The sequence below is a fragment of the Montipora foliosa genome, chromosome 12 (assembly GCF_036669935.1).
Source record: "Montipora foliosa isolate CH-2021 chromosome 12, ASM3666993v2, whole genome shotgun sequence".
Lineage (NCBI taxonomy): Eukaryota > Metazoa > Cnidaria > Anthozoa > Scleractinia > Acroporidae > Montipora > Montipora foliosa.
Window position 1 is genome coordinate 40,426,027 of NC_090880.1, and position 26,509 is coordinate 40,452,535.

Here is a 26,509-nt window from a genome sequence, read left to right on the forward strand (position 1 = left end):
ACAAATTAAGATGTCAAGCTTAAAAGATTGCATATTCAGTGAAGTTCGAAGGGAGAATTACACCGGCCTTTGCCGCAATATAGTCGTCGAAAACATTCCTATGCTTTAAATGTGTTTTTCTCAAATTAAAGCCAACGGTAACTTTCGAATTCGTTTATAACATTCCTCCCACGGTAATTAACTTTGGTCAAAACAAAGTAGCGTGAATCTGCCGTCCACGCGTGTATTGGTGTAATGGAAGTAAATTTGATTGGCCGACGAAGGACATGTCAATCAATCAAAAAAGGTGGGCGGAAGGAATTTCGAAGAGGAATTTGGTCAGGCTCTATTTTTCGTTTCGCCAACTCCACATTACGTAGCACGCGAAAGTAAAATAGAGCCTGATCGCAGGTTAGGCTTACAATAAATGAATTTGTTTATATGCACTAATGCTTGGGTCAAATTATTAATAAAAATAAATTCATAAATGGCCAGTCAGTTTTACATGTAATGCAAGCAGACAAGGTTTGTTTTCATGTGAACATGTACTCAGACTGATTTAGGTCAGTTCATAAAGGACACTTGTCACAGCTATTAAATCATCCCTGATGAAAATACCAGCAGGGTCAAAACAAAGGGTCTAAAATAGTTAACCACTGTAAAAGAAAAAACAGTTCCACAAAAAAGACACCAGTTTTCATTAAATGCAGCATTTTACATGACATTGTAGTCGGAAGGGGTGCTGGATGCAACAGTTTCCCTGGAGAGGAGGACTCAATGCCAAGAAACACTAGGTATACCAGGTGCTGAGAACAACTTGCCAGAATCCTTTCTCTGTGTTACTGTAGATGACAGGGAGTACATTGCAGTTTAAGTGAGACTTCACTGATCAGTACCAAGTAGGGCTGTGCAGAAAGTGCCAAAAAGATACAGCTAATAAATGTACATGTACATACACTATGGACCCCATATGCAGATAGTTAGACTTTCAAGTCTTCTCAGATAAGGACTACAAACTGTATTAAGGTAGGCCGTGTCTCACGACCCCTCCTGTTGACCAATACTGCAGGACGTTAAAGAACCCACACACTGTTTGTGAAGAGAAGAGAGGAGACTCCTGGTGTTGATTGTGTATCTCTCAGAAATTGTAAACCACTATGAAACTGATCTGATATGTGCATTATATAAATCCATTACCATTACCCTCTGAAACTTAATGCACTCACAAACCTGTGTATGATTGCCAGCAAAGATAATCCGGTAGGTCGTGATATGCAGAATGCCTTCTGCAATATAATTAAAGGTGTTGACACATGTTACATGATCCTGTTGTGATATGATCAGTTCCCCAGGAAACAAAGGAGGATGACTGTAAAATTTCTCATGGGCTGTTGGCTTGGCAGGCTAAAAAAAAGTAGTAAGTAAGTATCACTATTTTACCATCGGATTTTTAGAGTATCTACAGTGTAACAGCTAATATCTCCAAGCATTGAGATCCCAACCGGCTGGAGGCAAACCAGTTGGCTATTTACAAGTGCAGCCAGGAATTTGGACGCAGGGTCTAGCTGGAACAAATTCATTGAGTGATCAGAACATGTCTTGAACCTGTGATCTCCGGATCTCAAGGCAAGCGCCCACTGGGTATACAATAATCAAGGTTAAAATTCCACGTACAGTGCAGCTCTCTTCCATGATAATTTAAATTCTACACCAAAGATCATTGTGCCAAAAAACTCTTCTCGGCTGTCCAAACAAAGGGGATTTTTTGTTCCTGTGGTTGACTTACTGTATTTCAAGGGACGAGAAAGTTTGATAAACTACAGTACATGTAAAACAGACATCTTCCCTTAACATTAACCGTTAATATGTCAAAATAATGATTTTACAGGGTTGTAAGAGATAAACACAAAAAACATAATGTTAGTGACACTTCCCCGTTTAGTATGATGTTTCCCAAATATCCACTTGTTACACACACAGGTTTGATATTTGATAACATCAGATCATAGGTCAATAATAGGTGTTAAGGATTACAAACACAGCTACCTGCAAGTGTAAAGTCATGAATATGTCCTACATCATAAATCTTATTATCTAAGCCATCACAAATGTTATCAACTCGAGATGTATCCACTGCAATTATGACCATTCTCACAATATTAAAAAAAAACAATGAAACAGCCAGAAAAGGGCCATTAAAAACTTATTGAATCTTGATATTTCATGTAAGTCCTGATAACAAGAATTGTAACTCAACATAACTAAGAACTAGCATAAAAATGTACATACGTTCTAACTAAGTTCTGATAATTAGGGGTCACCTGGCTAGGTTCTTGTACATGTACATGCAAATAACACTGAAAACTTGTGTTTCTCATGACCAAAACAACACAAAAATCTGTTTACGAAATGTGAAATGAGAACTCCTTCTTTCAAACCCAGCTAAACTTCAGTCTGAAGATGGGAAATGAAAGAACATGGTTGCCGTTTTTGCTATGTACAGAGAAAAGGAAATTGAAGAACCTCAAATAATGCAAATGTAAACATGAGTCAGACTGCTGTGTGATGTAAGATGTTAATCCTGTGATAATTACCACTTTAAGAGCAGTGTATCATTACCAAAAGGTCGTGACAGTGTCAAGTGCTAACTAAATCTCGAAGAATCATTGCCATAATATGAGAACACTTAAATTAAAGATAAGGCAAGTTTCTTGATCAGTAGATTCTTCTCCATTGTTCATTGTTCTATCAACAGCTTTCCTGTTACGGTAGTTTTTATTTGAGTTTAAAAACAGTCACATCTGTTGAGTAATAAAATTTCTGTTCTAAAAAGGGAGCATTCACATGACAGACCGTCTGTATACCTAAAATGTATTGAAATGGGCGTGTAAGGGAGAGGAGGATGTGTGTACAGGATTTGTTGCAATGTTACATGACTGTGTATTATTTTACCCCCCTCCCCCCTCCCCCTAAAAAACACATCAGTTCTGAGAGTAATCCCAAGAAATGAACTAGCTCATGTTTGAGACAGGTCTGTACAGGAAAAGATAAAACCTGATCCCATATAATTTAAGCAACATCTTATTTTACAATGTGTCTATTTGTAATCTCAAAGTAAATACGTCCAAAAAAAGCACAAATATGCAGTCTTCTTACACCAAAATAAGTTGTTAAAGGAAAAAAACGAAATATTATTTCTTCCACTACACTTGAATTATAGTAATTTTTGAAGTTTATCAAATTATGAAAATGAACTTCTTGAGCACATTGCTCTAAAGTTCTCTTTTTAAACTTTTGCCTTCACTTCTTCCATCAAACTAGAGTCATTCGCTCATCATCTCGTGGTGTTCTACGATTTGACATATCAGTGAAACATTTATACATGCTGGTTGTTGTCATCTAAACCGTCATCATCCAAACTTAACAAACTTAAGACACATTTATTTCGTGAAGCGTTTTCATAGTCGACTTAATGTTATTTTATTTATATATATTGTGATTTTTAACCTATTTAAAATAGTTATCTAAGTTTTTAGATTATTTAAATAGTGATATAATTTCCTGAATTTTACCTCCATATGTAATTTTATATTTTAGGGTTAGTTCTTAACTTTTATTGTAATACGCATTTGAGCGTATCCATATGGAATTTGCGCACTACAAATGTTGTATTATTATTATCTTTGTCAGAAAGGTTAGTACACTTTGCAATTCTATACACTCCCTATAATATTTTATGAATTCATCATCACCCTCTCCCATTTCTTTAATCCTCTACACCCACTACCCCTGGGTGAAGCTATATCAAAGGCATTGATTGAGGATCAAGCACACACGTTCATGAGTCGGGTTGTAAAAACAAATAGTGCAACATGAATGCTTAGTTCTTAGGCATTTGCAAACAAAAACAAACGGCACTGAAATACACTGTATAAAATATGTTGTAATGCTCAACGTTGCAACCACTAGGGTCACTAATTCAACTCAATTTTATTCACTGGCAACTAACAACACTTAGCCTCGCTGCCAAGATCATATTTTTATTACATTGTTATTATTTAATTTTTTATTTATTGAATGAGTGCATTGAATGTCCAATAGAGGACCATACATGTAGATGTACTTCACTCTTTCATGCATGCAGCCTTTGAAACCAGTGTTTACATATCCTTACAGGGCTTGAAATTAACTTTTTTGCTCAGGTGCCAGCTGGCGACTAATGGAGAAAACTTGGTCGCCAGATCATAAATTTTGGTCGCCAACTTTGCATGCAAGGAAAGTCATAATTATTAAGTAGCACAAAAAAAAAAAGAAAAAGCAGTCAATTTTGCAGGTGTTCGCTTTCTAACAGAGGGGACAAGTTCTCCAACCCACTTTACTTTTAGGGTACAGGTTGCTTTTTGAAGGTTCCGTGCAAATTTCAAACTCATTGTGCGATGCCTAGCTTCATTATCAATATGTTATCAATATGAAGCTAGTTCCGAGAAGGTCCTTCGGCCTTCGGCTAAATCTATGTTTTCAGCATTCAAAACTGACGATGGATTTAAATTTTCAATTAACCTTCTTGCCGAATCTTCGTCTTACGAGCGCAAAATTCACGGTAACCAGCAAGAAGCATACGGTGTTTAAGTGCGCCCACGATCCCATGAAGTCGCTGAAACAATATGGCGCGGTGATCGAACCGCGGTGATCGAAGTATCGAAGTACATTTGTGCTATTAATCAACAATGTGAGAAACCGATTTTCTTGAAGTATTTATACATTATTTTAATGGGGAAAGAAAGGTGAGTCGTGTTCAGGCTACCAGTTATGAACGATTTCATCATATAAAGATTCAAATACAACAGTTGTCTGCTGTTTATCCTGGGTTATCAGACAAAACGTGATTCGCCAGCTGGCGACCAGTGCTGAAAATCTAGTTGCCAGCCCTCAATTTTTGGTCGCAATGGTGACCAGTGAGTCGCAATTTCAAGCCCTGCCTTAACTAAGGAGATGCAAACCGAAATCTACATCTTTCATTTAACTTCATTCCACTATTTCCAGAAGTGACATCCAAGATTTTACGATAATTGTATTTGGAAAGTGTACATGACAGATTTTGAATTCATACAGAAAAAGCATTTACAGCTTTAAAATACGTAAACAAGCTAAATGCAATAACCACATAGTACTTGCATGTACACCTGTATGCCTCATATTTACTATGTATTGGAATAAAATTTGCTTCCAATAATTCTCAGAAATAATGTGAAAGAAATGACATCGTTGTTCATGATGAATCGTGTTACTAAAAGTTTGTTAAAAATGTACTACTGTCACAATTGTCGCAAATTATTTTAATGCGTAAACAAGCAAATATAAAACTTAATAGCCGACGTTTCGGCGTCATCATGACACCATTCTCAAGGCACAGTGAATAAATTAATGCAGAGACATTCCCTACAATTAATATAAGAACAAAGGCTCACAAGCTTTTCAAGTGAATACCTTTTAGTTTCTTTTCTAAATGTGACTCATAAATCCACAAAGGGTCAGACCCATCACTCTGGATGTTGACAAATAAATCGAAAAAAATCATAATTACATGTAAGCTATAGAAGTTATTATGGAAAATTAACCCTTTGACGTCCAAACCTACCGAACCCGTTACTCTGTCTAATGCCAGACGATTTAATTACTCGTCAGTGGGGAACCCCTGGGCGTCAATGGGTTAATGGCAGCACCCAACAGCTCTTGTGAACAGTAGCTAGCCTCTTGCAGCATTCTTAAGGGTCTTAGTGCCACTGGATTCAATAACACTTGAGGGTATCGGTACATGTACTGTACGCTGTTCCAGTCTGCTAATGTTCTTGTAAATTAGCAATTACTATTATTCCATGAGCGCACATTGGATATGAAAAGGTAAATAGGCAATAACATAATTTTTTTTTAGAACAACACGATGTTGTCTCAGTTTTTACAAAATGACCAATGCAATCAGTTTCCATATAAGGTCATTATAGTAACTATGAGCTGATAATCGAGATTGCGTGAGCCAATCAGAACACCAGATAAGCAATATCCAAGGTTAAAAATTTAATAACTAACAATCTTATTATTCTACGAGGGCACGCTGGATATGAAGTGATAGATAACCAACGAGGTACATAGTGCCGAGTTGGTTATCATAATTTTATGTCCAGCAGGCCTGAGTACATGTAGAATAATATTGTTTTATTAAAAACTTCAGGATGAACAACTCTTCCATGTATTGTCGACAAAAGCATTGACTTCTGCCTCTGCAAATTCCGGTCCAAAATGGCTTTTGTCTGTCGTTTTTTTCTCAGAGCTGCAAAAGTGTCATCAGCTCGCTTTATTGCTGACGTGTTCCTTGACCATATTAGGTACAGCAGGCATATGAACTGATAGCCTGTGTTCGGCGAGCCAATGAAAATGCTGGAAATCTGATATCTGAAGCTCAGTTTTTAATAAAAAGTGATACCACTGATCATCATTCTGGTTTGTTGTGATTCTTAATCCACAAGCTCAAGCTACATTGAAGGGCTGGAGTACTTCAAGGTGATTTATCATGGCAGAGAGAGACTTAATTTACGGTATGAGCAAGTCTTTGTCTGCTTTCAGGTTCAAGGAGCTTTAAAACATTTGAGCTTAACTGCTGAATACCCTGCCACTTACTCGTTCTTCAAACAATATATATTGTTTGTTTTTATAACAATTTTCTTTACAAGGTCAATCACGTTACGGGGTTGTTTGCGAATTTACCTTAGATGAAATATAATGCTCATCCTCGGAGAACCCTTCATTTACAAAAAATTCAAATAGTTTTAAATGGGCTTAAGTTTAAGTCTCCTAAAAGAGTTCGCCTTGGAAAATTTAAGAGCAAAGGGTCATCGAAACTCACCAAAACGGTTGACGAAGGTGCTTCATCGAATGATTTTAGCAGCTGTTCAGGCGTTATGGAATTCCTTGCCATAGCCTTTGGCTAAATTTTCCAGCTTTCTGTAAAATCTATGAGCATTTTCGGTTCCTCTTCCGATCTGTCGAGGTATTGCAATATTGCTTACCTTCCGCCATCTTAATTCTAGCATAACCTCACGTGATACAACGCAGACATTGGTATTATTAAAACATCTGTGAGTGGATAAACTTGAATAAACCAATAGAAATTCTTCTTATATTTTCTACTTTAGTATCAGCGTGACCGGAATTTCACAGGTAGATGTACTAGTAGTAACTTTCTGTTGTCTTCTCCGAATATTTTTCGCGTTTCTTTTCGTCTTTTGAGTAAAACCAAGGCTAGATCAATCACCATGCCTGTGAGCAAGTCTTCAGCGAACAGATTCACAATTTTGTATGGATCACAGACGGGCCAAGCGAAGGCTATCGCTGAAGAAATACACGAATCCTCAGACCATCATGGTCTCAATTCGAACTTGTTTTGCCTAAGCCTTACCGAGAAAAAGTTCACCTTGGAAAAAGAAGCACTGGTCGTGTTCGTAGTGTCCACAACTGGGGAAGGGGATCCGCCCGATACTATGGGTAAATTTATGAGAAGACTTAAGAAGAAGACTCTTCCAGGAACTCATCTACAGAACTTGCATTTCGCGCTGCTCGCATTGGGTGATACAAACTACACGAACTTTTGCAACAATGGTAAAGAACTTGACAAGAGGTTACTCCAGCTGGGGGCAAGGCAATTTTATGATACTGGATACGCTGATGATGCTGTTGGATTGGAGTTGGTGGTAGAACCTTGGATAGATGGACTATGGCCAGCGTTAAGAAAGCATTTAGGCTTATTCTCAGTAGAGGAGAGTCCACCAGAGGCTGTGAATATGCCAACCATCAAGAGCACAGATCTTCTCATCAATGGCAAATGTTCTTCGTTAGAACTTACACCTGCAGAAATTGCAGGAGGAAATACTATTCAACCAGATAACGAGACTTCCTCTCTGGACACCAGCCTTTCAAGAGATGTGGTTGTCAATGGGGAGAGCAAGTCTTCAGGAGAACCAGATGACAAAGTTGTGGAACATGTCCCAGGTGTAAACAGTGTTTTGGTTACAACTGGCTCCAATAATGGTGAAGCAGGTGTTTGCGATGCATCGTTAGGCAGTAGAGTGGATATCAAACCAAATGAAACTGCGACAGTTGAATCTGTTAATGGTCAGAGCTCCTTGACAATTGGACATGACTTCTCTGAACAATGCTCCTCTTCCCAAAATCCACCACTCACTCTAGGAGATCAGTTGAAGATGCCTGCACCTTCTCTATTGTCCAGTGCATTGTCAATACCACAGCTCCCACCTCCTTATTTAGATATCACTTTTCACCCTGACCGTAACTTGGATTGTGCTGCATTGCCTTTACACAATGGTGTCAACTTTCCGAGTGCTGTATCTGGTGTTTCCATGGCAACTGTTATATCAGCAAAGCAGCTGACATCTGATACAGCTGTTAAAACTGCATTAGACATTGAACTTGATATCACTGATTGTGGCATGAGTTACGAGCCAGGAGACTCTTTTGGTGTTGTTTGTCCAAATGTTGATCCTGAGGTTGAAGAATTGATAACAAAGTTGAGATTGAGCGAAAAAGCAGACACACCTTTCACTATTCAGTTGAGGACTTCGACATCAAAGAAGTCAGCTAGTGTTCCCAACTACATTCCAGAGAATTCAACTATCAGGCACGCCCTCCTGACCTGTTTGGAGATCCGCGCTATCCCAAGCAAAGCTCTAATAAGAGTGTTGTCAGAACACACAACTGATCCTCAGCAGCAGAGAAGGCTCCAGGAACTTTGCAGCAAACAAGGTACAAATGAGTACCGCAGGTTTGTTAGAGAACCTGGTTTATCCTTGCTGGACCTTCTAAATGCATTTCCTTCTTGTCAACTCCCATTTGAGAGATTGCTTGAATTGCTCCCACGATTAAAGGCACGGCCATATTCAGTATCAAGCTCTCCACTGGAGAATCCTACTGGCCTTCATTTTGTGTTTAACATTGTAGAGATTCCAGGAATTGAAGACATCAAAAAACAACGTCAGGGAGTCTGTACTGGTTGGCTCAATGACATTACTAAAATTCATAGGCTGGGCAGTACAGGTGACAGCAAGGTGCCAATTGATAGCTTTACAAAGATGAGTTTGGAAAGAAAAATTAAAGTCCCTGTCTTCCAAAGAAATAGCCTCAACTTCAAACTCCCAGGAGACCCAGAGACTCCAATCATTATGATTGGTCCTGGCACAGGGATAGCACCCTTCATAGGCTTTTTGAAGCACAGGGAACTCAAGCAGAAGAATTTAGACCTGAATACTCCTCTATCTGAAGCCTGGCTGTTTTTTGGCTGCAGACACAAAGAAAGAGACTACCTCTATCGCCAAGAGCTAGAGACGTCTTTGTCCAGTGGGGTATTGTCGCGTCTTTTTGTTTCCTTTTCGCGTGATACAGTCGATGAGTTAGGACATAGTCTTCCTCCAAAGTATGTTCAAGATAACTTGAGGCTACATTCCACAGAGGTAGCTGAACAGGTGTTTGAGAAAGGAGCAGTCGTCTACATTTGTGGTGATGCTGTCAACATGGCAAGAAATGTGTATGACACGTTTCTTGAGATTGTTAGAGAATACAAAAGTGTTGACATTACAGAAGCAAGAAAAGAAATGGTGAAGTTGCGTGAGAACAAGCAATATCTTGAGGATATATGGACATGAACAATGTTGTAAATGAGCCTTAATCAGAAATATTACTTTTGTAATCATAAAAGACAGGATAGTGGTACAGTGTACTATTCCTTGCAAATGCATGCAAATTACTGTTGTTTCACGCTGAACTTTCATCTTCAGTGGAAGATTAACTTTCAGTGGTTGTTCCCTTGCACATGGATTATGAATTAGGTTTATTTAAAAGCCTGTCATGGTAAAAATAATGTTTATTTGAAGATGGGTTTGAGGTAACTAAGAAGGAATTTCAAGCTTTTGTAAAATTTATGAAAAAATGCAATTTTATTGAAACAGCACAAGCTCCGTGGCTAGCCAAACTTCACCAGGAGACTCAGATTAACATTTCCCTCCAAAGAATAAAGACTTTTTAGACAAAAAGAGATTTTTCTCAGCTAATATCAATATTCAGCTAATATTAATGTTACCACCAATAGCGTAGCTCCTACTCTACTATAAAAACTACACATAACCCATAATTCCTCGATTCGCTCTGACGAAGGGTTAACGCTCGAAACGTCTGCTTTTAGAATCTCTGTACGGTGGCCAATTTACATTATCAACTCCGTTGATAAAACCAAATTCTTTAATATTAATTTGGTTGTGTGCAGATTTCACAGCTAAAAGTAGGTAATTAAAGTGGCCAAAGTTTTTTAAAAGTAAGATCTTTCTAACCTAAAAGTTAACTTTCAAGAACTTTACAGTAAACTATTTTGCTTTCCCATAAAGATAACTGATATTTTTTTAGTGTTAAAAAATGCCAAAATAACCTTTCTGAAAAAAGAGTAAGGCCCGAGTTGCATTAGAGACCATTTTGCAGGAACTTGTTTACTCTAGGGATTAATCCAACCCCTCATTTGTGCTTTTTCAAAAATTTCAAAATCGGAAAAAAATTTTAAAGATTTTTTTAAATTTCAAGAAAACAAAGGAGCGTGTCACCAAAGCTGTCAACGGTTGTCAAAAGCGACGGCAGACAATTTTTGCCGCTAGAGTTTTGCCTATGTGATTGACGTTTGCATTTTATCTATCAACTTTATTTCCAGTCTTGCAATTTGATTTTTCCAGCCATTTTAATTAAAACCAGCCAAATTAAAAATTGGTCTGTAATGTGGCCCCAGCCCTGAGACACTATTTTTGTTTCAGTAACTTTTAAATTGTTTGCGGCAAACCTCGAAAAAGAATAACTAGCAATTATTGCTAAAGGAAAACAGGGACCTTTTCATCCAAACAAAATAAACCCTTTAGCCCCAAAGGGGTTCCCCATTGACCAATAAACTCTGGAATTAGAGTGAACTCTGTAAGTGCCATCGGTGGAAAGGAAAGGGTGGATTGAAGGGGACATACAAAGTTCTTGCGTGGACATAGATGTTTATGAACCCTTGAACTCGTATTGGTTTCCCTGCGGACACTGACATTATTTCAGGTGTTCTCAGAAAGAGGTACTAAAATAATTATTGTTTTGCTTGAAAATATGTAAGTATTTCTTTCCTTTACATGACTGTGTTGTTTCAGGTGTAAATCATCTCCATAAACCCTTTGGCCTTAACATTAATTCTCTGTTATAATTTGTTCCTCACACAATTTGTTAACGCTTCACAACCTATTTCAAAACAAAAATAATCAATATTAATTTATTATTGTTCTTTTATTGGATTTGGAGATGGCAACAGTTTGGTTCACAAGCAAGCTAGGGGAGTGGATTCAATACAAGGTTGATAAAAGAGAACTCTTGCAATGCAAAGTAATTATTTTGTATAGTTATACAAACACCAATGAAATACCAAGTGAGCTTTTGCGCAAAAACATGTTATCTTCACACATAAAAAGATCACTGTTTCTATGGGTACATATAACATGGTGCCGTTCAATGCCTTTTGTGAAATAATTTAGTACTGCATTGGTGTGTATAATTATAATAAAATAATACATGGCAAAATTTCTCTTTGAGTTTTTTAAAAACGTTTCATTCTGAGGAAGCTTACAATGTACAAGAAAGTTTGTCTATTCAAGAAATCACAAAAAAATTGACCGTTATTTAATTTGTAAGTCATATGAGGACTAAATTCATCATTTTTAAGTCCCTGCAAACGTTTATTTTTTTCACCATTTTCAACCTTTCATTTAATTACTTATAGAGAGGTTTTCAAATGAGTGTCGTAAAACCAAAACCAAAGTAATTACTTTGGCCAATCAAAAAGCACGGAGACAATCCAGTAAACCAATGAGAACTCCAAGTAATTACACGTAGCCAACACAAAGCGCGGGAAAATGTGCACACGGAAGCCACGATTGGTTTTGGTTTCACTTCTGATTGGTTGAAAAAATGGGGCGAGAACTTTCAACCAATCACTGAGTGAAGTAAATGCAAAACCAAAGCAATTCGCTAATTACTTTCGACACTGAATTGAAAACCGCTCTAATGTCTGGAGTGTAGTACTTCAAAAATGTTTCCCTCATAGTGTATCCACACGTTTTAGCGGGCCTTTGACTTTTGGCCAATCCAGTTGGGGCCTGGTAACTAATGACATCAAAGAAGTCAAGAATGTAATTCCATTCAGAATCGTCAGAATATTCACGGCATCCAAAGTGTAACTATCGTCCAACATTTCTATAAAGACTACAAAAAGCTAGATTTTCAACAAGACTGCTATTCTTACACCTTTGCACATTTATTTCGGAAGAGATGTGATCAAGTTACTTCTGATGTCATTAGTTACCAGGGCCCAACTGGCTAATGAGTGGATACAATATGAGGGAAATTTTTTTAAAGTACTACAGTCCAGACACTAGTTAATTAAACGAAAAGTTGATAAACAGGAACAAAATAAGCGTCATAGGGACTTAAATTAAACACCCGCATATAAGAACACTTTTTTCAGGTTTAAGGCTCATCATGTTGTTACTTGAGGGGTGCTTACTGAGAAATCAGCCTGAAAGTGTTCTTAAAATGTTCTTAAAATGGTCTCAGAAATACTTCAAATTATATATTACCAGAGGTTTAATTAACATACAATGCTGTTTTGTAATAGATTTTATAGTTAACTGTTTGTAAAGGTCCTGAACACAATAGTACTTTGATATACCTCAAGTTACTGTACTGTATTATTTCCTTATCCTAATACCCTTTCCCAAAATCAGCATACAATGACAATGAATTTGTGCAGAGATTTTCAAACTACCAGTAGCAAAGACCACTCCCAACTCCCAAAGTCTGCACAAAGGTATTTTATTAAAGGGAGCAATGCATGTAACTCCAAAAAGGTTGGTTGCATCAGAGGCTACAAGTCAGCAAATGTGCTAGGCCAGTTAGAGTACACACTCTGAGCATGTATCAGTTGTTCCTTCCAAGAAAAAAGTCTGGGGTAAACAAGGTATTATTATAGGAAACTTGGGAATGCCCTGTCAGTTACCCTCACAGTTCTTTAGCTATCTTCACAAGAAAGTACATATATATTGAATTCATTTTTTTGCCACTAATAACAGCTAATGTTTCTCTGATTCATGTCATAAGTATGTCCTACTGGTCACTATGGTAACTTGCTCTCTTCCTGAGCACAAACTGACCCCAGGGAAAACTTCTTGGCCCTTCAAGCTCATGTTGCAAAATGCACTTCCTAGTTCTCGTCCATTTTTCATAAAGCCTAAAGTGCCTTTGTCCACATCAAGAAGAATTCCTATCATATCCCAAGTGTGGTAGCTCTCATTGCGGAGACCTTCAAGGGCTTCCCAAATGGGAACTTCAAATGTAAGGAATCCAATTTGATTGTATGCCCAGCCAATTCTTCTACCAATTGCAGGCATTGTTTTATATGATCTTGCTCTCTTAAAATCAGCTGTTACAAGACAAACAGCGACCTGTCCTCTGCAGTGGTTAAAGTAAAACACCCACTCATGTTTTCCACTGGTGTAACCATGGCCGTCAGGTGTAAGAATTAACGTTGTGCTGTAGCCATTACCTAAAGAAACAAAGATTTAAATTGGAACATCCTATGACTTGATCTTTCCTGATTGGTGAGATACATTATAATTATGCTACTACTACAATCCTCTGCAACGCTTTTTTCTGGCAGATTCTTACGATTGTATTTTTAAGTAACTTTTGTGACCCCTGAGATAACAAAAACATTGGAACTGAGCTTGTGTCTATGGACTGAGATCAATTATAATCAATTCTTGTTATTTTTAAACAACCAAAAAATCAATTCTTCTCTTTCTTTGGATTTCAAAACTACATGTTTTACCACAGTTTTAAGCCTTGATTTAACAAAGACACCTGTTTATTTTAACTGGAATTTTCTAATTTAATGGTCCGCCATTGCTAACATTAATTAAGTTCTTGAGAGAGCTGCATCGAGTAGAAAATGACATGTAAAGGCTCACTAGTTTAAGAATGCAATGCGTGTACATGCCACAGAATTAATATGCAGCATGGGAGTTTTAGGCTTTCAGAGTTTTAAACTCACATTTTGCATATATAATGAGCTGCATTCACACGCTGAAATTTGTTAGCTAGTGAGCATTTGATGTCACTTTTCCCTGGATCCAACCCTCTGAGGTCCAATCCGTCAGTTTTGAATGTGAGCAATGGTGGACCATAAAATCCAAAACTTACACTCAAAGTAAACGGTCTTTGGATAAAAATCAAAGGTCAGAGTTTTGCCAGTCAGATGTTAAGCAAATACACTTGCAAAATCTAAAGAAAAAAATCAAAAATGACTGGGTATCCTGTGGCCAAAAATGTTTCTTCTGTGAGCTTCTCCAGTTCTGTCTCTGAAAATATGTAATTACTTTAAGTCCCACTTGGTATTAAAAGGAAACCACAAGAACGAATCAAACCTGTAAAAGTGATGGTTTCGTTGTTGTTTGAGAAAACGACTTCATCTGAACTGCAGCTTGGATCAAAAGCTGCAGGTTCGTCATACTTTCTCAACCAATCGATCAGCTTTCTCGGGAGCGGTAGCCTCCGCAGAAGCTTTCTACTTCCTACCGTGCGAATTATCACACGACGACACTTCTCTTGGAGACTTTCACAACTCTGGAGCATTCACAAAATCCTAAAGTACCTGAAAGGAGCACTCTTAATTTCCTACGGCTTGGTATCCTCTCGTCAGACTGCCTGGTCCCCCAGCATAGCTTTAAAAACAAGATGGCGGACAAATCTCCGTTACATGATCTGATTGTTTTAGTTACCCGAAGACATAGCAAAATGGACTTAGCTAATTTTCCTCAACGTGTTTGAAATTGAAATGTCATCTCGGAAACTTCGTCGTGTCCATGGGATACGCACTGAAATCGTGAACAGACTTGCAAAGCACGGGATTCATACCTGCAAGGTATACATTTGGTAAATTGATAAAAATAATGAAAACAGAAAACATGGCAGTTGGTAAAAGAAACTCCGCTTTTGGTTCACTGGAATGCTACTATAAGAATCTTATGCCAAGACGACAACAAACACAATAATGATGATGATGATGATGATGATGATGATGATGATGACGACGCTTATGGTGATGATGATGGTTGTAGAATACGGGACGTTATTTAGGTCATTGCTATAGAACAAGAAACCATGCTTAACCTTGTAATATAATGTAAATATAATTATAAGACTAGCTCTTTGGCAGGTACAAACACAGGTCACAGGTCTTTGTTTTACCAATACAGAAAGTATCCTAAACATCCATTGAAGCTAACGTTAGGTCTAATTAGCCCAACACAAAAGGTTTTAGGCCTTATGTTAGCATTTGTAAACAGTTAGGGTTGTTAAGTTCTGTATTGGTGAAACAATGACCTGTGACCTGTGACCTATGTTTTGTACCTGCCCCTAGTTCTTAGCCAATGAGAAGGCTGAAACTATTTAATAATTTCTCTCTCAATATTGAATCTCTTTCTAATGCCAGATAATTTTACATTTCAATGGAAATCCAGTTGGGAGTGAAAATGTCAACAGTCAATGGTGTGACAGACTCATTGTTTACGGCATAGGGAGATTAGGGAACTTGTCTTAGTGTGCAATTAGTGCTTGGTATTTTGATCGGATTTTTAAACCCATTTGATAAGGAGAATCATGACTGGATCTCTGCTAAAGTTGTTTGGGGATGTGTTTGGCCAATCTACTGAAAGGTTAAATATTTGTTATGAAATATAAGGAAAGATATTCACAAAGGACTTCTCTCGATGCTTCACGTGAGAGTCTTGATCCATTCTCTCAACAAATGAGGAAGCTATCCACAATTTGATGTCTCCTCTGATCTGTGACAATGCTGATATTAATGATGATGATGAGTTTTATGCTGTAGTTGATTCAAATAGGATGTACTTCAGCAAAATGTCCTGGAGCTTCTGAAATTTACTGGAACAAATTACCAGGAGGTAATAGATATTCAGAGAGCTGTGAGTCAGTCTATCATTCCAAAAGTGAAAACAGTAAGTGATAAACAATAAAATGTGTGAATTAATATTTATTATAGACTGTGAAATATTCATAAATATTATTGGAGTATACCATAAATCTATTCTTCCTTTCTATGTTTATATGACTGCTCATTTGCTTGTTAATTTAATGTCTTTCTTTCTCTTGTCTATCCATCCACCAGTATTCACCAATCCCTTTGTTCAGTATCTCATTTCGATTGACTTTAAAAAATTGACATCTCAGTCACCAGTCATTTAGTTTAATTCCTTTTTCTCATCCTTCCATTCATTTCCTTTGTTCCATCATTTGGGTCGTTCATTCAGTGCTATTCACTGCACACAATGCACCCACAATCTGAAACTACTGGTATGTGAAAATGGAAGACTGCTCAAGGCAGTCAGAGAGGTTTTAAACTAGGGGTTAAATTTATGTGGTTTCTAGGTAAGAGAGAACTAGGAACTGTTCTACAAGTAGATGGGTTATTGTTCCAAATCCATAAATTGTCATAGCATGGATGCTAAAATAGTCGTTCTGAAAACAAAAATCAGAACTAAACTTTGTCATAAGAAAATCAAGATTTTTTTTTTACAAAATTTTATATTTTAATTTAATATGCTATCCTAACACATGCTTCTTTCATTATCTCAAGGTATCTCATGTCTTTTTGACAACCTTTTTCAGGCCTACTCTCTATTTAAAAAGTCAGGGAATCACCAATCTTTCTTCCCAACAACACTTCTTGATCTGGATAAGAAGCTTCATGGTGGGCTGGCTTGTGGTACAATCACTGAGGTGGGCTGAGCACCAAAATAACCAGTTTCTTACTACGTGTACATCAAAGCCATTAATTTTCTCAAAGAGAAAAGTGTTCAGTGAGATACTTTATTCACAACTGATTTTATTTTAAAGGCAGTGGCTATTCGTACGAGACCTGTACACGGACCTATGTTTGCTATTCATAGGGGGGTCTTCTTAAAATGATTATTACAGGTGCTAACCCTAACCTTGCACGAGTATTATTGAACACTCCCATATTAATAGGTCGGTGTAGGGGTCCCGTATTAATAGCCATGGAGGCAGTGTGGCCCAGTGGTTAGGGCGCTTGCCCTGAGATCCGGAGATCCCGGGTTCAAGACCCGCTCTGACCACTCGCTGAATTTGTTCCTGGTAGTCCCGGGGTTAACCTCCCAGCTGCACTTGTAAATAGCCAACTGGTTTGCCTCTGGCCAGTTGGGATTCTTAACAGTTGCTGTTGTTGTGTTCTGTTGTTTCGTTGATTGTTTCAGTGGCCCTGAAAAGCCCCTATGGGGAGCGGTCACTTACGTATGTAATTATGTAATTATTTTATGATTAACTATGTAATTATGTAATAGCCTTCAAGGGAGTTGGGAGAATTCTCAACAGTTATGCAAACCCTTGATTCCGCCTTGACTGTGTCTTGGGTTTGCATAGCCGTCTCGAATCCTCCCAACTCCCCTCGTGTTTAGATGAGGCTATGTAAACACAGAAAAAATCCTCTATTGCTTAACTATGAAATTTCCATGCTATTATAATAAAATTATTATTGACTCTTCTCAAGTGGGGCCTTGCGTTTCTGTATTTAGAATGTGATGGATGCCTTCCCTTTTCTGAACTATAATATGATTATTTTAAATCTCACTCAAGGAAAGAGGGTAAATCTCTGACCAGAGTGGAAATAGAACCTATGACCTATGCAGGTCACAGGTCACAGGTCAGTACACATGTCACTGTGCTACAGATAAAGAAACAACGGCAATTGTCTCCTAGCCCTAATCACTCTAGAAACATGTTGTGTCAGGTCTCGGGAAAACGTTTGGCTTAGTTGTTCATAAGCAGGAACATCTAGCCAGGAATGTCTAGTCTTTACCTGTGAAATGTGACCTGTGTTTTAGTCCCACCTGCTACGAGGGGAGATAGGAATCGTATAAAACACATGTGCATTTTGTGATTTATGGGCATAAATGGTGTTTTGAAAGTTCTCAAAATTGCGCAAACCATGAGCGAGTGCAATTTGAGAACTTTCAAAACATCACAAGGGATCGTAAATCAAAATGCATGAGCAATTTCACACAGTTTATTTATTATATGTTCAGCAAAATTACTCCATAGCTATGTTTCCATGACAGCATTCATCATTGACCAATCAGAAATGTGATATTCTGTTGAGAGATATGATCTAGTAAGGTCTAATACCAGTCTGAATAGTTGATATGCTGGATGCTGTCTTACTCTCGCCATGCCTTAAGATTGCAGGGCCAGCAGGTTGTGGAAAGACTCAGTTTTGCATCATGCTCAGTGTACTGGCAGCGGTGCCTCAAGATGCAGGAGGATTGGATGCAAATGTCATTTATATTGATACTGAAGCAGCTTTTAGTGCATCAAGGTAAGGGTACTACTAATTATGCAAAAGGTTTGTCTTGGTTAATGTCTGGTCTAGTAATGCACAGGTTGTCCAAAGGAGGCCACTGATCCCTGTCTGTTGATAGCTGAATCCTGTTGGAATGAGTGCTGTGCACCTTAGGGCTGATTTACACGATATGATTTTGTCGCATGCGACAAGCTCACAACAGGCCTACGACATGACTTACGATTGTCGCAGCGTTTTAAAACATGTTTTAAAATGCTACAACATTTTTTCTGACATACACAACAATCGTAAATCATGTCGTGGGCTTGTCGTAAGCCGTAGTCGCATGGGACAAAGTCGTACCGTGTAAATCGGCCCTTAGGGAGACAAGCTGGCATACTGGTAGTTGTCATGCCTCCAACCTTTGCTATTGTATTTGGGCTGACAGTCTTAACCTGATTCCATGTTTTTCTTCAGGTACTTCCGTTTTCACCCTTATCACAATCAACCCTTAGTTAATTACATCTGGCTGCGACGTTATTCTCCAAAACTAGACAAGGACGGTATGGTGTCTGGCAGCAGCGCATAATAAGCTTTTTGGTGGTAGTGAAGTGGGTCAGCATGGTCATCGGGTCATATTGATTTGTCGTTGGTCGGTGTATTTATAGTGAGAAGATCGGTGACATTTTTCATATTGTTCACAAAAATACTACCAATAGAAGTTAATTGAAAACCGTCAATCAACATCCACTGAATTTGCCTTGTTTTAGGTTGGTAGAAATGGCATCCAATCGGTTCCCAGATATTTTCAAGTCGAAAGAGTCGTTGATTCAGCTGTCAAAGCGAGTGCACGTTTATTGGGAATCAACTTGCAGCTCATTATGGGAAAGGTATAAATGCACAAAGTAATATATTGAAGATGAGCCTCTTTCCACACAAAGAGCCCCATTGATAAATTATCATAAAGCAAACAGAGCTTCAATTGACGATGCATACCATTAGTGTAAAGTGCAGACTGCAGACCAGGGGTAAAATGCATGCTATGGGGGAAAATCCCAAACCCATCACTAATACTAATGCTTACGATAACCTTAGAACTACTTACCCCAACGGTTACATTGTTTTCGCAATCTGCATTATACCCTGCATTTTACACGGACCTCAAAGAGACATTTCCCAATAGATTCAAGAAAATAATAAGTGAATTTTTATTCCAAATCTTCCAAAAACAAGACAATTATGCTGATATAGATACGTTAATAGATGAGAGGAATAGAAATTATCTGAATCTACCTCATCTTACCCTATTATCACTATCTTATCTTTGTCCTCTAGCTTGTGTGTAATGTAAATATTAACGATTTAGGTGACATGTCTTCATGTTATGTTCCCTGATTAGCCTTGCTATTTGCAGGTAGTCTGTGTTTGTAACTTTGTAACTTTATCGATGCTTTTGTCCGCAGGTTACAATCACTTGAGGAAGATGTCATTTCTAAAGGCGTAGGACTTATTGTCCTGGACTCCGTAGCCTCTCTTGTCCGAAAGGAATTTGACAGCAGGGTCTCCAGAAACATGAATGAAAGAACCGCACTTCTTTCCAAAGAAGCAGCAATTTTGAAGTGAGCAAGATTTTTGGTGTGTGTGTGTGTGTGTACTATTCTCTGTCAAATTTTTAAAGCAATTTCACGGTCGCCTTGATTATGCAACATCGTGTGCGGAGATTGGTCAAAACACCTTCCGCACTCCTTCTCTGACGAAGGGCTAACTCTATCTTTTCGTGGTGGCAATTCGACATTACAGAGACTAAGCATCACGTTTGTGTTAAACGGTAAACGTCGGATTGCCGTTTCACGTTTCACGCAAAATAAAGTGAAGCCTGTGACTCTAGCTTCGCGTGACCCCCAGCAGCTCGGGATGGACTCTGTTAATCTCATTTTTTAGTTAACAAAAACAAAAACTCGGAGTCCTTTTAAACATTGTTTGTAGAAAAAGACGCTACATAAAATGAAAATCCTGCCAAATTTTGCGAGTTTCGATGAATCTGTATAGTGAGTCAACGTGAGTTCATGAAGAAAATTGCGGTAAGGAGTCAGTTATGAACGATTCATAACCATGAAACCTAATTTTCCTTGTTTGGCTTACCATAATATGGTCGTGGGGTTCTTTTTTGCACAAACAACTTGTTATGCATTTGTACAAGAAAAACGATAAGAAGATTTCACGTATACGGCAAAGCGCGAAAATGATTACTTTCACTTAGAAACGGCAATAGGCAACCGGCAAACGCGAGAAATGGCGGGAAAATCACTGTCACGTGCACACTTCTGCCCTTCGCGTTTCACGTAAACTTGATGCTAATAGGCCATTTCAGAAACGTGAGAGGACTGGGACGAGTTTCTCATACTTGCTTGGATTGAAAATCTAAACTCTTCAACTGAAATGTTACCAAATGAAAAGCATTCCAGCCAAGTTTGAGAGTTGGCCAAATGGGAGACTTGCAAAAGTTGCAAAATCCCATACAAACCCTTATAATTTTGTGGCCTGTCTACCCATTCCATACAAACTATTTTAGGTGATATTTGAAGATATATTATTTCACCATTTTCCTCCTCTAAATACATCTATTCTTGGTAAAGACTCTCAAACTTGGTTGATCTTTCATTTGAATGTCTTAGTCTTTTAAGCAAACGGAAAACAACCAAACTCGTCCCAGTCCTCTCACGTTTCTGAAATGGCCTATTCTCTCTGAGCCACCACCGGTGGCTCAGTTAGTCGAACATCGGGTTGCCATGCGGGAGGTCGCGAGTTCGGACCTCGACCGGATCAAATCTCAGGATCTTAAAATAACTGAGGAGAAATTGCTTCCTCTGTAATTTCATCTGCAAAGGGTTTGACTTTCAAGTCTTCTCGGATATCAAACAAACAAACTATTCCCTTCAGAGGTTAAGCCAAAACCGAGTGCCAGCAAAGTAAAAGAAGAAGGAGGGAAATAGTTTCATTTACCAGTTTACCAGTTTACCAGTTTCGGCACTTGGACTCCTTCAATTTGACCACTGTCTGTTAGATGTTATGTGGTCTCATCGAACAGTAGTCCATTCAGAAGATTACGCCAAGTCGACCACATTGCTGAAGGAAAGGCCAGGCTCCAGTTGTTCAAAAGGTGGATAACCAGCGCTATCCACCGGATAAATCACTATACATTGGCTACTTCAATTGGCCCCAGTTGTTCAAACAATGGATAGCGCTATCCGCCGGATAAATCACTAACCAGTGGATAGAGCGGTTTTCAATTGAGTGTCGAAAGTGATTAGCGAATTACTTTGGTTTTGCATTACTTCACTCAGTGATTGGTTCAAAGTTCTCGCGCCACTTTTTCAACCAATCAGAAGTGAAACCAAAACCAATCATAGCTCGCGCGTGCAAATTTTCCCGCCCTTTGTGAGTGGATGGGTGGGTGGGTATAGCAGGTCCACATCAGCTGAATAGCTGCCAAAACTTCAACCTGCTTAAATAAATAAATAAATAACAAATTCACTGTAATTTATAAGCCGCGTTTGCCCCCCAAACAAGATGACGTTAGAAACCGTGAAGAGGCCTATTGTAAACCACCATGAAACTGATGTGATATGTGCGCCATTGTGCGGCGTAGAAATCCATTTCCATTACCATTATGGGAATTTCGAATCTTTTGTCTGTTATTAAAATACTTATTATTGTTTCAGGTATCTTGCCGAGACTTTTCACATTCCGGTAAGAGATTTAATGGCTCCAGTACATCTTGGCGTGAATTGGAGTTACTTGTTTTGATTATTTTTTTCAGTCCTTTCTTTATGACGTACAAATTAGTGCAATCTCTTTCAAATATTGTCAGGTAGTTGTCACAAATCAAATCACCACTCGCTTTGTTGGAGAAGGGCCTGGTGGAGGAAATTCCCTGAGTCGAACCGAGGCTTTTCAGGACGTGGATGGTGGCGTGGATGCTGAGCCTGAGGAGGACGATGGCAGCCGTGTGACAGCTGCATTGGGAAACACGTGGTCGCATGCAGTGAATACGCGCCTTATAGTACAGTATTTGGACGAAACGTTTCGTCAGGTAAAGTTCAATATTAATAGTACACTCAACAAAATTACACAATTGCGATTGGACCAGAGAATTACTATTTGGTCCCAAATTGCACGCTATAGGGTTCCAATTAAACTACTGTGACATCCAACGTGGGCTGAGATGCGCTGGATGCATTTTAAAGACAAAAATCTTTCCTGGAGGATCAATCGAGAAAATTTATTTGAGTTTATTACAAACACAAAATTGCACTATCTTCACGTCCAATTCTGATAAAAAGATACTCGTGAAGTTTTAAAAGTTTTTGCCGGAATTAGACTCGACTAAATGCGTGATCAATTTCCACAACTTTTTTTACATCCCTTGTACCAAGAGATATGAGGTAAGAGAGTAAATCCCTATATTTGGCTCTATTCCGATTAAACGTATTTGAAATTTATCATTAGTACTGCGTCATACTGAATGACAGAAATGTTTATTTGAAATTCGGGTTATAGAATTGCATTATCCACTGATCTAGTTGTTAAAAAAGAGAAATACACCAATTAATTAGAGCGAGTTTCAATTGAGTGTCGTAAAACCAAAACCAAAGTAATTACTTTAACCAATCAAAAAGGACGGAGACAATCCAGTGAACCAATCAAAACTCGAAGTAATTACACGTAGCCGACACAAACCGAGGGAAAATGTTCACGTGCAAGCCACGATTGGTTTTGGTTTAACTTCTGATTGGTTGAAAAACTGGCGCGAGAACTTTGAACCAATCACTGAGTGAAGTAATCATAAACCAAAACAATTCGCTAATTACTTTCGACACTCAATTGAAAACCACTCTAATAGCATTACGTAACGCTATGTTATAATTTACAACTATTCCACAAGCGTTCGTTGGATATGAGATGACAGATAGCCAACGAGGCGCGTAACGTCGAGTAGGTTATAATCACCTCATATATAACAAGCGCGAGTGGAATAATTGTTTTATTAAAATCTTTCCTACTTTATTTTGTTAAAACAACATAACTGATGCGTACAGTTACTGATATTTGTAGAGCATGGTATAATAGTTCATATGTCATGATGGCTAAGCCAAGTTATATCCTGCAAGAGGCGGATAAAGTGGTTTTGTTTCATGTATTCATATATTCTAAAATCACTGTCACCTCGCGCCAAATTCGAAAGTAGCCTATTGTGATTAACTCACTCGTGTTTTCCCGCGCTTTGCGCCGGCTACATGTCTTTGCTCTGCGTTCTGATTGGCTCAGTTGATCGTCTTCGTCAGTTTGTGATTCTTTAAAGAAAACGAATCTTCAACGCATCTTCATTGAAAACCTCTTCAATTTGTTGAAACAGATTTTGATTTCCAAATCGCCGATAGCGCCATTTGCTTCTTTTGTGTACACAATTCAAGCCAAAGGAATAGTTCTGGAGCGTCAAAATACTTTACGTGAAGGTGAGTGTGAGGCTGTATTGGAATCCTAAACACGGACGCTTTTGATAAAGGGACAGACATTGTAATGAAACAAACAGGAAAAGGGGGTATTCAGGCCAATTCCCAAACAAGTTTTTTCGAATATTGTAGTTCAAATCCCATGCAATCCCAAAACGACAGAAAAACATGTCAGCTGTTGAGCAAAACTGAAAATCTTCCCTTTGTTTCCCGTTGTAGCAAAATACATTGTGCCATCATTTTTAAACTGACCAATTGCGTGCGCGTGTAAAAAAGCCAATCAATTTGTGCGCGCTACGTCATTAAAACTAGAGAGATTTACCATCGCGCTTACGTGAAACACGAAGCGGGAAGCGGGAAGCTACTACCTGTCAGAAAAGAATGAAGATTTTCTTTCTCTAACTCGTCTGTCTTGTTTGAAGAGTTCTTCGATAAAAGTAATTAAAAGGCAAGAATGAGCGAATATGAAAAAACTGTCTTCCATATTTGGCAAAACGCAAATTGCAGTGCAACGTTTGTCGTAAACGCGATGATGAATCTCTCTAGTGCCAAAGTGCGTAAATTGCATTGAAAGAAATAACGTCAAGTGTTTCAACACACGGGTACTCCTCTGTCCACCGAGGTGAAGTTCTGTTTTGGGTGTTGGTGGGGGGGGGGGGGGGTTGGGTTTTTAATTGTTAATGGGGAGCTTGAGAACGCGACATTTGTGAGACGCGGGCGGCAACTTGAAGTGACTGTTTTCCCTGTTAACGTGTCTTCACACAACTACATTTACGTTGCTAAGTTTGTTTTCTCCATTAGAGATGATGATTAGTTTAAAAATGTGGAAGACACTGCTGTCCTGGCGTGCGAAATGTTCTCTTCCGGTTACCGTACGCGCCTCAAAAACGTCGCATCCCTGAGCTCTTTCATACCTAAATGGGTGACCAACCGGAAATACCCCTTGTTGTCTGCATGCAGGAAGAAGAGATGAGAGCACTTGCTGGCTAGATTTCAAGGCCTTGTTCTTGCCTGAAGTTGAGTTGCCAGGTGATTGGTGCCTGGGGTTGCCAAGTACAGCTACTATACCTAATGAATTCACGTTGCTTGGTTTAGGCATCACAAAGTGACCCTCTAATCATGAGCTTAACCAGCCTAACTGAAAAGTAACACATGGAGGAGACACCTTGGCACATATTGTGACTATGAATCTCCTTGTGTCGAGAATTTTTTCTTCATAAATTACGGTGTCCTACGGTTTTCTCCCGTATCAAACTCAATCGCCATGTGGCTTATTTCCACCTTTGGAGGCCGTGCCCTGCTCTTTAAATAAAGTCTTCTCCTTCTTCTCAGCCTTCAACTTTCTCAGTCCTGGAAAATGTGTTCGCCCAAATTTTGCGCAATATATCGCTTATTATGTCTGTCTGTCGACTGTCTTTCATTCAGGCATTCTTTCTTTCTTTTTTCTTGCTTCCTATCTTTCTTACGTTTTACTATTTAGGATGGAAGAATCTAGTTTTCCGGAGACAAATTAAAAAAGCACCAATGGTTTACAAGTCTCTACATCGGCTTGCACCTAATTATCTTTGCTCAAAATTCACAAGTCGTAATACTAACTTCAATTTGAGGGACTCGGCAAATAAATTAACGTCCCCTTACCACGCACGAATTATTATAAGAACAGCTTTAGTTATAGCGGCGCTGTTCTTTGAAACTGCCTGCCTCCTAACCTAAGGCAGGCTGATTTCCTTTATCAATTCAACAAACTAATAATCTGTACTTTAGGCGCGGCATTCATGGAAAACAGCTTTCTAGTAGCGTTTTACTTTTATTACATAATCATAAGATGGAATTTATATTGTAATTAATATTAGGTCTAGTTAGGTTTACTTTTTAAGCTTATCCGTAATGCTGATGAATTTACCGCGGATAAATAAAGTTTTACCTTATCTTTCTTTTAAATCGTTTATTCATTTTTTTGTTAATTTATTTGTTTTTAGAACGTGGTGCAAACCCTTCCCTACAAAGCATTCAAGTTCGTTCAGCTTTTTGACAAGGGCGTAAACTTGTACTGAAGGCTAACCGGAAACGAAAAGCCTGTGTGTTCATGTGGTCACTGGCATTGAATCGCTGAGATTTATTTACGACCGGAAAGAGAAACCCTTAAGAGTTAGGGAAAGTGTACATCAAAATGCAACTGTCATCATGAGAAAGTGTTGCTTTATGGAGTAGAAAGCAAGTTTCACATTTTCGTGGACCAATATAATTCAATCTCCACTTCTTTGGAATTCATATGCTCTTAGATATTCGTAAATTCCACTTTCCTTGAAAGTCATTCTCAGTAGCAAAAAGCGTGCAGTTTGCAGTTTTGTTTGTTGCTGTGGTGATTGATAACTCTTGTATCATGTTCTTGTTTATTTCCAACGGGTCTACCAAGAGCTACGTCACGGTATTCGGTTTTGTTTGACCTCGAAACGTGATACTGACTTCATTCTTTTGAAAGAATGCCATAACCAGTCTCCTGTTTTATCATTTA

At 38.4% G+C, this 26,509-nt stretch overlaps 4 protein-coding genes across 5 annotated transcripts in view; 2 read left to right on the forward strand and 2 right to left on the reverse strand.

Moving 5' to 3' along the window:
• Positions 1–7,073, reverse strand: part of LOC137978918 (myotubularin-related protein 7-like) — a 32,865-nt gene extending 25,792 nt beyond the window's left edge. Inside the window, exons 1-2 of one of the 2 annotated variants that reach the window (XM_068826037.1) lie at positions 6,881–7,073; positions 1,210–1,383 (exon numbers count right to left, since the gene is read on the reverse strand). In XM_068826037.1, the coding sequence (XP_068682138.1) occupies positions 1,210–1,383; positions 6,881–6,952 (246 nt within the window). In that variant the 5' untranslated portion in view covers positions 6,953–7,073. Of the gene's footprint in view, positions 1–1,209; positions 1,384–2,300; positions 2,473–6,880 lie in introns of those variants that run through there. The other variant, XM_068826038.1, reaches the window with a different exon arrangement.
• Positions 7,074–7,186: 113 nt separating this feature from the next.
• On the forward strand, positions 7,187–10,779 carry LOC137978919 (methionine synthase reductase-like). Its single transcript, XM_068826039.1, has one exon. It carries the CDS (start codon positions 7,290–7,292, stop codon positions 9,687–9,689), a length of 2,400 nt encoding a protein of 799 aa, XP_068682140.1. The 5' UTR covers positions 7,187–7,289; the 3' UTR covers positions 9,690–10,779.
• A 542-nt stretch (positions 10,780–11,321) lies between these two features.
• Positions 11,322–14,801, reverse strand: LOC137978923 (uncharacterized). The gene is made up of 2 exons (XM_068826042.1): positions 14,532–14,801; positions 11,322–13,651 (listed from the first exon to the last, which is right to left on the reverse strand). Exons 1-2 carry the CDS (start codon positions 14,737–14,739, stop codon positions 13,200–13,202), a joined length of 660 nt encoding a protein of 219 aa, XP_068682143.1. The 5' UTR covers positions 14,740–14,801; the 3' UTR covers positions 11,322–13,199.
• Positions 14,802–14,824: 23 nt separating this feature from the next.
• On the forward strand, positions 14,825–26,487 carry LOC137978920 (DNA repair protein RAD51 homolog 2-like). The gene is made up of 10 exons (XM_068826040.1): positions 14,825–15,028; positions 16,011–16,124; positions 16,795–16,905; positions 18,381–18,517; positions 19,252–19,371; positions 19,945–20,100; positions 22,204–22,231; positions 22,353–22,574; positions 23,898–23,997; positions 25,974–26,487. The coding sequence occupies exons 1-10, from the start codon at positions 14,942–14,944 to the stop codon at positions 26,024–26,026; spliced, it is 1,128 nt and encodes a 375-aa protein (XP_068682141.1). The 5' UTR covers positions 14,825–14,941; the 3' UTR covers positions 26,027–26,487.
• The last annotated feature ends 22 nt before the right edge of the window (positions 26,488–26,509 follow it).